We start from the raw sequence: 11,618 nt of genomic DNA, 5'->3' as shown, positions 1-11,618 counted from the left end.
TACACATTTTGTAAGTGCTATTTTATAACAACTAAGGGAAGAAATGCAATTCTAACAGTCATAACCAACTATCTCTGTCACTTTGCGTTTATGTATTTCTTTCTTATTCTCTTTTTCTGTCTTTTTTTTGTTTTGGCTTGTCACACGAAAGGGTGTCTTGGCATCAATTTGCCACAGAAGAGGGAGACCCTCTCTTTTCTTCTCCTGTTAACGCTGTCTACATATTTAGGTACATTTCAAGTGAAAAACAGAGGATCTACTGATGTGATCACAAACACAAGTGTGCTATTCTCCCTTTATCTTAATCTATGTCTCTCTCTGTCTGTGAAGTCACCTCTCATAGTCCGATCACTCTTTCTCTTTTCGTCTCTTTCTCACTGAAATCTAACATACCGACAAAACTCAACCTAACTATGATTGTAGTTGCCATAACACTTGTCTTCCACAAGACCCTTAACAACTATAGGAACAAGAAGAAGACAGCAGTTTTCCAACTGTTCACATTGGCTACAGCTATGCATTTTGGGTATAATATGGGGAGGTGTTACTGACTCACCCAAGCTTCTCAACTGGTGCTGTCAAATACTTGAAAACACATAGTGAGGGATATTGGCTCTGCATCATTTGAAGAGCTAAAGAAATGTTCCTGTGTTCAACAACGATATCTGGCATGCTTTGCCATCTCTCTGCAATACCAGAAAAATACTTTCAAAGCCTGTCTTGGTTTAATTTAATCCCTAAATGCAAATAATAGTTAGTCTTATTTCAAATGGCATTTTATTTATTCTGTTATGTATTTGATTAATAATGGATTTTATGTTAAAGAATGTGTACGAGGTCACATTTGTATTGCTCAATTTTTACTTATACCATACAACCCCAAAAATGAAAACCATTCTAAAATACAAGTCTATCAAACATGTTCTTCTTGAAAAACAATTAGGTGCAGCCCATATATTCAGGAGATCAGAGAGAATATTTCCTAATAAGTCCTAAAAACTTTAACAAGTAAATAACTTTTCCATCATTATTAAGGAAGACTTCAGAGACATGTTATGAACTGCAAAATAATATGTTGACCCATGAGAGAAACTGTGTGACCTCCAAAAGATTATATTGCTATCTGTAAAAATGGTGTTGCCTTAATTAAAACAATAGCATGGATATCAAATGTCACCCTGTTCCACAGCATTGTTCACTGAACACTTATCATATCTCTATGCAAGGCTCAGTTTGTCTATGTTATGAAATTAGTGTTCTGGCATCGTTTCATGTGATCATCAATAGATTTGACTGCAAAGTCTCTTAAAATTACTCAGCCTTTGACCCAAATGTGAATTTCAGGTCTATTTCTTGGGGCCCATGAAAATGGACTGCCCACGTTCCTGTGGGGACTTATTCAGTTTGCCTAATTGTGACATCACTTTAGCGTATAAGCCTGAACTTTGTGCATTTTTAGGAGACATTTAAAGTATAAAGGGAGGTTAAAACAATACCTGTGTACAATAGTTGTGAAAACAAGATTAGGCATTGAATAATGTGAACTCTTTACCGCACCATAAGAGCTCTCTTCACCCCCATTATTAGTTCTCGGAGTCTGGCATCTGTCTACAGCACATCTGGAATGGGCACTTTCGTTCATTACACTATGATATATTTCACTGCACCGTAGTCCGTTTCTCTCTGTTAGGTCATGAGAATTGATATGCTGGCATCATTTTTAAATGAGTTTGCTGTATCATTAGTGCTGTGCAAACTCGTTTCCCATCCATCATCAGGCCGGTGGCCTGGACTCTGTTCTGCTGTGAAGTGGCACATGGCACATTGTTGTGAGTGTGTACTCACATGTAGGAATTGCTCCATGAAGTTGAGTACTGTACTGTGTTGGCTGAAGCTGCATGCAGTGTTTTGTTTGGTACAATATTTTTCTCCGCTCTGTCAGCAGGTAGGTGGTCTGGAATCCGTCTTACTGTATTTTGACTGAAACTTGAATAACGAGACTGTGCTGATGTATTTTTCCTGTCTAGCTGACAGGATTTTTTTTCTAATGGCTATTCGTACAGTAGGCTCTCAGTGATATTTTTCGGGGAATTACATTTTGGAAAAAAAAGGACTAAGGCGCATAAGTCACAGTACATACCAACCATTCTGATTGAGTGGATAGTAACCATGCATTTTGCAATTCAAGCACTGAATACGGAGTTTCTGTTGGGGGAATTTGTTTCTAATGTTAATTACACAACGTTTTCCCATTAATTGATCAGAATATAATTTCCATTCCATTTACAGTGAGGAGGGAAAGGAGCCAGAACTCAGCAGCCATGAGTCAGCAGTTATCAAAACCATGACCAAAGGACCGCCTGCAATCCAGGGTAAAAACGTGTGCGTGTGTGTGTGTGTGTGTGTGTGTGTGTGTGTGTGTGTGTGTGTGTGTGTGTGTGTGCGTGTGTGTGTGTGTGTTTGCAAAATATTAATATTAATATAGGATATTAGAAATAACATATCCGCCTTTGTCGGCATAAAAGAATACAGAATACATAATACATGGGTTTCAATTATTTAAGAATGCCTTCATGTTCATCGAGCCTACTGCTTTATGAAGTCTGTAGGAAAGTACATTGCTGCTTGAATCTGTTACTAAATACAGTTAAAGTATATTTACCTACGTGTCAGTGGCGTTTACTGTTGGCATGTTTCGTGGAATTTTTTCACAAAACCTACTAGTGGACAATCAGACTGGTGCCTCACATTAGCACAAGTCATAGTGGGTACCTTACTGTAAATGTAGAGTCCCTCAAATAGATTCGTAAAAAATAATTAATTTAGGGATTGAACTAAATCCTTTTTTAATTATGTATTTTTTATTCATTCATATATCCCCCCTTACAGTAGCGAAAATGTTATTTTTGTTCTCACAATTTTTTTTTGAATTGAAATCCTGACATAGAGTAAAACTGATTTAGTGCTGTTAGATTTAATGTTGTTGCAGCCATTTAGCGAGAAGGAAAGAGGCTTATTTTTCCATGGACCAAGCGTGACATATGTTCTGAAATAGGTCATTGCAGAGTTTCTTTTTCTTTTCTCGTCTTTTTCCTCTGTGGAAGCCCATTAAGCAGGCGAGAAAGTACCGCTCTGCCTGTGACACTTTGCTCAGTAACACATGCAGCGCTTCTACTCCGTAAGAAAGATAATATTTACTGAAGACTTATGTTATGTATGGGAGTTATAAATACAGTTTTAAAGGCAAACCACAGTGCTGCCGAACAACTAACCTACTCCACTCTACTGCACTGGCGCTCACAGTTTCTGAGAACATTAATTGTTCAGTTTAACATTCTGTATATGTACCCCAAAAATGTTTCTATCTGCCTATTTAGCTGCTTCAACTTCGACTCCATCCAATCTAAAATCACAAGTTCTCTCCTTTCCGCCAGTTCTCTCCCTTATGTATCAGCCACTCATCAGACCACATGGTCTTTCATCCATTAGTTGGTCTAAAAACGACTCCAAATCAATAATAATGTTGCTCCCTGGCAGCAGGTGTGTACAAATCGACTGCTCGACATGTTTGCTGATAATCTTAAAATGAGAGGCTGAAAATGTGCTTGGAGATGTGCAAATCTGGTTTGAGGTTTTGCTTCTCAATTGTCAGTTTAAAAAATACTGCAATTGTAAAAATGCAAAATGTAAAAGAATACAGTACCTGACTAGCTCCAACATTTCATGGAAAACCAGCCCTGTTCCTAAGCCAAACACACATTTAAACATTACACGCATGTAATGGTAAAGCATGTAAAAGTAGTCCGTTCCTCCCAATGTGCATATAAAAACAAATCTTCATCCACAGTCTGAAGATCAAAGGCCAGGCTATATGTTTAGCCAGGTGTTGGTTTAGGTTTTAGCTGAGGGAAGGTCTTGTTGTAGATTGATGTGGTGAATTCATGGTTGTTGACAACAGTAGTCACCCAGCTGCGTGCACCACCCTGACACCTGCTGGGTGTATAGTCAAGAGGTTAGAGGTCAAATAACTTACACACCTAAGAAGAAAACACAGAGCTTTGTGTTTCTATAAGTGCTTGTATTTTTATTAAATGTTTTGTTCCTCCAGTTTCTATTATCTTTATCTCTTTTGTATCTTCTTCAGGTCGAGTCCCAAAGGCTGGTTTAATCACCCCGTCTTCTGGTATAAAGGGTAATGGAAGTGCCAGTGTCCCCAGGGGTTCTGTCCCAACCCGGCCTTTACCTCAGCCCCATCCTAAAGATGAGGACACCCTGGTCCAGATGGCAGAACACATCCCTGCTGGTTTTCGTACGCCCATGTGTGCCCACTGCAATATGGTCATCAGGTGAGAGTCACATTATTTACTTTGATTAATAATGTCATTTACAATTTAGGAACCCATTAAGAATCTCTGAATGGATTATCTAAATTACCTCAATTAACCTACTATCCTATTTTTCTTGATAGCAGTGTGGAGATATTACAAATAAAGAATCACGGGCTCTGTCATCAACCCAAATACTGCTTGCTCACCATTCCTTAAAAAATAGGCCTGTTACTTCACTTGGCTGCCCAGATATCCAATTGTTCTTAATCAAGCCACGATTGGAACATGTTTCCATATCTAAATGATTCAGCGTCCCAGTTAGGCACTTAAAATAATTAACTGGAAACCATCTCGAGTAAATAATCTGTGTATGAAACTGTAGAACTACAAAGATCTGACTGAAACTATTGATGTATACACACTTGATATGATCTGATACCAACTCTTGGTTATCCTGTTCTTCTCATGACTGCCTTAACACATATCACTGGATAGGGTAGCTCACATGCTAATAGCTGCCAGGCTTGTGCCACGATCTGAGAAAGCTCAGATAAGCACAGCTATTGTGTGCAGTAAATTACTCTGTGTTGTTTTCCTACTTTAACTAATCATCAGAGTGGACAGTGCCAAAGTGCTTTCACAGTGGACGCAGAGGATGATTGTCACAGTAAAGCTTCAGTGACATCAACACATCGGATTTCTAGAATCTGATACTTGTTTTTGATGCAGCCTTTATTAACCTGAGTAGAATATGATTAGTTGATCGAGCAATTTTGATAATATATTCATTGTATATGTCCTTAATTTGAGAAAGCCCAACATGGACTGCTTTCAATGTCTTTCTTTGGAAAAACCTAGACTTTGGAACGTTCTTCTTGTAACTTCAGCTAAATAAAAAATAAAAAGTTGATTTTAAACTTATCCATTTGTCTTTGCTTGTCCTTTTTTCACCCAGAGGGCCATTTTTGGTAGCATTGGGAAAGTCATGGCATAAGGAGGAATTTAACTGTACCCACTGCCGTAAATCCCTGGCAGATATAGGCTTTGTGGAAGAACAGGGAACTGTCTACTGTGAACATTGCTATGAAGACTTCCTCGCTCCAACATGCAGCCGCTGCCAGGACAAGATACTTGGGGTGAGTTTGTGTGTGTGTGTGTGTGTGTGTGTGTGTGTGTGTGTGCGTGCGTGCGTGCGTGCGTGCGTGCGTGCGTGCGTGCGTGTGTGTGTGTGTTATTTTAAGCAACACATTAAGCAACACATTAAGTTGACGAAACACTCGAGTCAAATGTAATTAAAGTCAGATCCACTCGTGTCTTAGGGGCAGTGATATCATAAACCTGTTAATGTACGCATTCTAATAATTTTTCAAACAATTTTTCTTTTACCAGCTGTATTCACCTTGCAGGTACAACTATGTGGCTTTTATCCTGGATAAAGTGTTTAAGTCATGGATGTTTAAAGTTTAACTTCTTCATATTTGTCTAATATTATAGTTCACTTTTCATTCAGGAAGTATGACACTGCACTGTCAGTACGCCTGTCAATGTTTGTGATTGGTCAAATGTTGCTAACAACCCGCCCCTTTCATGTTAACGCGCACATAACTAGATAGGGCACACCGGGCTTGAGTTACCGAGTTGATAACCAGCGTCATACAGTAGGACCGCTTAGCGAAAGCGCGTTTGTTTTGGGTTAGGTAAGCTGGGTAACTCAAACCTATCCAGGGTATGTTGAACTGGATTCGTAGTACAGGCCTCGGTTTTTAGGAGACAAAAAGGGATACTCCTTCTCTGTAGAATTCAGTGCAAACCCGTCACACATATCTGACCTTATTTCTTTAATGGTTTGTATAGACTGGTACATCAACTTGATTAAAATGTTTCAGTGTCCTCAACATTGTATGTTGAAGGGTTTGAAATGATAAATTGGGCGCATAAGTACTTTTGGTTGCAATGTAGGATTATAATAACATGAAGTAACTCCCAAATGCAAGATACTTTACTATAAAAATGAAAGCTACAGAAGCCCATATTTAAAACATCCTACTTAATGAAAGTGGTTGACACAACATGCAAACCTATACCTGAACTGATATGGCCTAAAAAGGCTTCATTGCTATGGGATTTGTCTCTATAATTACTTTTTGCTTTGTTTATCAAAAGCCAATATGAGACAAAAATAATAAAGGGATATTAAATGTTAAGGTGTAAACATCATCAAAGAATCCCTTTTATGGTAACAATAAAATACCTGAAAATGCAAGATAAATTCAAAGGCCCATGTAGGAAGGCTAGGGAATTTTCTATAGTGACCACCACTGAAACTCAGGAATGTGGTGTATGTTCGGGTGTTAGGAGAATTAGGCTTAGAGGCCTTGAGGCTGCAGGTGTAGCATGAACCCAGAGCGTCAGGAAGCTGAGATGGCTGCTCTCATAACAGCACTGACATTCATCCCTCACGTGTTCTAACCTCCTTACCCTCAATCCCTTTCAACCCTCTATTTCTCACACATCTTCAACCAGCTTACGGCTTCTTATTAACCTGTTTTCTCACTCCCTCTCCTCTAATCCTTTATTTCACTCTGGCCCACCAACTTTTCATTGATTCCCTGTGCTGTCGTGTTCTCACAGTTTAAGGGTGGGAAAGGAAGCAGTTTGTCTATTTTAAGCCGGGTCATGTGGCCACACAAGAAAAAATATTATATTTAAATGTGACGTGAGAAAAGAACAGACTTTAGGAAAGTCGGTGTGCATTCCTGGCAAATGTAAAACAGACACTTTTATCCATTGTGATCCAATTTGGATTAATAATAGAATTGGGAATGATTTTTGTTCACACATTACATAAACAGCTGTTTAACAAACAATTCCCCAATTAGCAAGGTAACATCCAATAAAACGTTTAAGCATCCTTGATCTAATTGTACTATTACTTAGAGTCTTAGACGAACAAAAACAGAGACCAGGGCTCATAATGAACTGTGTTATGCTTCCAACTAACAACAGTGTTTTATTTTTGCATCCAGGAGGTGATAAATGCCCTCAAACAGACGTGGCATGTCCACTGCTTTCTGTGCGCTACCTGTCAGCAGCCAATCAGAAACAACACCTTCCACCTGGAGGAAGGCGAGCCATACTGTGAACAAGGTAAGTGATGAGGACTCTTATAATAATAAGTTGACTGGACACATGCTGATGAAGGATGTCAGGATGGAAGACAGAAGTCTGTAAATGGACACAAGTGACTCTCTGTTATGATTAGAATTTATTTTAGTGAAAATAATAACCAAAGAAAAGCATTGATGCTCTTTTCTGTAAATAACATGTTATGTTGTTTTGTCTGAAAAAAGATTTTTACAGTATGTTCGGTACCAGCTGCCATGGCTGTGAGTTCCCCGTTGAGGCTGGAGACAAGTTCCTAGAGGCCCTTGGTTACACCTGGCATGATAACTGCTTCGTCTGCGCTGTAAGTGAAAGCCTCACTGTACAGTTAATTAAGACAATCCTATCCATATGACCTGCCCAACTTTGAACGATGAGGGCAAGACTGAGCTTGAATATAAAAGAGACACAACATTTGCAAACTTTGCATAGAACAGCAGGGGCGTTATCCTGGGTCATTATTGATTCAATGTACAACCACAATGACACTTACCAACCTAGACTTTTGACAATCGCTTAACTTTTTTTTAAACCACTTGTCTTTCAATAAATCATGTTGAACTTGATACATATTATAAAGTAATGGTATTGTTTATTTTTCATCATTATGGAAGAGTTTTAAAGTTCTTACTCACGTGTGTGTATTATCTTTCCTCAGGTGTGCTGCACTACTCTGGAAGGCCAGAACTTTTTCTCCAAGAAGGACAAACCTCTTTGCAAGAAACATGCTCACACACTGAAGATATGATTGTTCAGTGGTGTTGGACTTTCCTCACACAATTTCTAGCTATACATTCCCCCTTGCTTATGGGGTGGGAAGGCCTCTTAAAAGTTCATGGGACAGTAAAAGACAAGCACTACTTACATAGTAACATAGCACCCAGAATAAGGAAAACACTACCATGTTTGCAAAAGTGAACTTACCCTTCTATGGGACACAGAACCATTGTAAGTCAAAAACTACCAGACTTTCCTATCCATTTTCTACTATAAGCAGCAAAGCTGGCAGTAAAGAATCCTTGTTTTTATCATCTTTCATCAAAAATAGAGATTTTTATCTGGATTTTTGTTCTCACACATTAAAAAGTAGAGCGTTTTTTCTGTTATTAGTGCAATGTCTGTTTTCAACGACCAGAAATCCTGAAAGTCATACATTTAATAATACAAATAACGTTTTGATCCTGGTCTCTTTTTCTTTATTCTTTTTTTTATTCGTATCTCAGAAGTAAGAACCTTTTAATAACATCATATTGAGTATTGTAAATCAGTGTACAAAGACGCTTGGGTAGTAACCTTTTGATTCACACAACACTTGAAATTATACAGTACCAGAAATGCGTGAAAATATACCATCTATTAATATCTATTCTATGGGAACACAGTAAGAGTAGGTTATTGGACAATTATTTCATGAGTTTATTATTGTTTGTTTGAATGTTTGTGTCGCTGGAATCAAATGTAACAATCTGATCTGCAGCTATTAAAACAAAATACACTCGGACAATTCTTGTATCACTTGTTTTAATACAGGTGAGCTGGATGTCTGATGTTATGGTAAAACCTCTTGTTTCCTTAAATAATTTAATGTAAATTATGTTCTCATGTGTTACTTGTTAAATGTTACCAGTTTCAAAACAATTCATTACCTAAATGGCCCATGACATGTAGATGAATTACAATATAACAACATATAAAGCCTGCATTATGTATATCTATGTATTTGTCCTTATTTTGATACTATGATATGTTTTGATTATTGCATAGTATTGAGTGCCATATTGTATAATTTGTCATATTCATATTTTTAGTATTTTACTCATATTATAATATAAATATTTATTTTCAATGGTATAATAACTGCATACATTTCTGCTTGATGCATTTATAAAAGTGAAAAGCTCTTTCTGTCATGGCCTGCAGGAAAATAGGGTCAAACATATTCTTATTGTAGTAAACAGTATTTTGATTCTGTTTTTAGAGGTAAGATATGTGTTATCTGCAAACATAAATTAATTTACTGTTTAGGGAACTGGGTTTTTGCTTTTTAGGGAATGGTGCAGGGAAAGGATGTGGAGGGGGGTAGACGAATAGACATTTTGTTGCTATGGTCTATTCTTTTTGGTTTTCTAACACCAGAACAAATGGTAGCAAAACTCATCGTTATTAATTTCACCTGATTATCATTAAAGAAAGCTTGTTTATTTTCTGAATGAGATCAAACGGGTGCGTACAGTGTACAGCAGTAATGGAGCATAGTAAACACTTATTCAATCTCACAAACTACACTTGGAACTATCTGAGTTGTTTGATAAATGATGCTTTTAAAACCTCTAGAGGCAAATCCTGTGTTTAATCTTTATGTTTGATCTCTTCTCAGTCAGTGTAATACTATCTTACCACACTAAACTTCCTGTATTATTGCTTGAGGAACCACATGGCAGTACAGAGGAGTGTGACATAAGCAGTGTGAAATGTAGATTTTAACGCATGTCTCCACCATACTGAGAAAAGGTCAAAGGAGACACGGTCACGTCCTCACTGGGGTGGAATAAAGCAACCCACTCTCTTCAGTCTGCGTACAAATGTAACGACTTTACACATTGGAAATGCGTGCAATAGATACGCAGAAGTCCGATTTTGCGTGCATATGATATGCTAACCATTCCCATTGAGTTCTGAGGCCGAGTTTTGCGTGCATATGATACGCCACATTTTGTCCGGTCGAGTCTTGGTAGACCGGAAGCTGTGTGGTTCATAAAAACATGTTCTTACCGGTTCTTACTCAATATCAAGCCACGATTATTGTTTTTATTTTTAAATCGTATAATGTCTGACTTTTTTTTGCCGACTGTGAGGAAAATAAATGTTACTCAGAGCCTCAGCATAATGAAATCTGTATTTTTTTTAAATCTTTTTTTCCTTCTAATTTGTTATTGTTTTCTAAATAACACACTGTTATTTACTCAACAATGACACACAATTATCCTTGTTTTTATTTATTTGTTTAATTCTATAATATCGGGCTTTTTAGCCATTCCTCAGGAACTGAATTTCAAAATAAAGTCACCGGAAACAGACGTAGGCCTATAAGGGACATTTCGGGCATAATTGCGATACACAGTCAGGGTATTCCAGTTCCTGCCAATATCCAGCAACTTCGCACAGCCATTGAAGAGGAGTGGACCAACATTCCACAGGCCACAATCAACAACCTGATCAACTCTATGCGAAGGAGATGTGTTGCACTGCGTGAGGCAAATGGTGGTCACACCAGATACTGACTGGTTTTCGGACCCCCCCAGACCCCCCCAATAAAGCAAAACTGCACGTTCCAGAGTGGCCTTTTATTGTGGCCAGCCTAAGGCACACCTGTGCAATAATCATGCTGTCTAATCAGCATCTTGATATGCCACACCTGTGAGGTGGGATGGATTATCTCGGCAAAGGAAAAGTGCTCACTATCACAGATTTTTTCAGATTTGTGAACAATATTTGAGAGAAATGGTTATTTTGTGTACATAGAAAATGTTTTAGATCTTTGAGCTCATCTCATGAAAAATGGGAGCAAAAACAAAAGTGTTGCATTTATATTTTTGTTCCGTGTATATCAGCAACATCTTCAATTTCTCTTCACAATATACGTCTACTAGCAGTATCAACATTAATTCGACTGACTTTTATATTTGATCCAATTTGTAGATAGGTTATATTTACACCATAACGGTGCACAGCTGATAGAAAAGGACTTGTAGTTTTTAAAGATTATTACTGATTTTCTTTGAATATAAGAATGTAAATACTGAGTTGAGAGAATAGTCAGGGGATTTGGGTGATGGGAGAAACATCTATGGAATCACAATTTTAATAGCTTACCATTAACTGTTAAGCCCCAAAGCCCCCCTTGGCGGGGTCTTTTTTTTTTTTTTTCACGACACTGTGTCTCAGGGCATCTTTAAGAACGCTCACTATTTAAGAACCTATTAATGTGTTACACCAGATTAACGGGAAGAATCTCAGCTAACTGACGATACAAACAATTTTTACCAAAACAAAACACAAGTCTCATAAGTAGCATCTAAATGACCCCAGAGCGAAAAATGCTAACGCACTTTGGCACAGAACTCAAGA

The 11,618-nt window shown here is 37.9% G+C and overlaps 1 protein-coding gene across 3 annotated transcripts in view; it reads left to right on the top strand.

The window, feature by feature from the left end:
• pdlim5a (PDZ and LIM domain 5a) overlaps positions 1–9,199 on the top strand; it is a 55,017-nt gene extending 45,818 nt beyond the window's left edge. For all 3 annotated transcript variants that reach the window (XM_079687377.1, XM_079687375.1, XM_079687376.1), the window contains 6 exons: positions 2,290–2,372; positions 4,145–4,346; positions 5,284–5,464; positions 7,355–7,475; positions 7,679–7,794; positions 8,149–9,199. In XM_079687377.1, coding sequence (XP_079543503.1) covers positions 2,290–2,372; positions 4,145–4,346; positions 5,284–5,464; positions 7,355–7,475; positions 7,679–7,794; positions 8,149–8,238 — 793 coding nt within the window. In that variant the 3' untranslated portion in view covers positions 8,239–9,199. The remainder of the gene's footprint in view (positions 1–2,289; positions 2,373–4,144; positions 4,347–5,283; positions 5,465–7,354; positions 7,476–7,678; positions 7,795–8,148) is intronic.
• Positions 9,200–11,618: the final 2,419 nt, after the last annotated feature.

The sequence above is a fragment of the Notothenia rossii genome, assembly GCF_949606895.1.
Source record: "Notothenia rossii genome assembly, chromosome: 6".
Lineage (NCBI taxonomy): Eukaryota > Metazoa > Chordata > Actinopteri > Perciformes > Nototheniidae > Notothenia > Notothenia rossii.
This window is presented reverse-complemented; position numbering and strand designations above follow the sequence as displayed.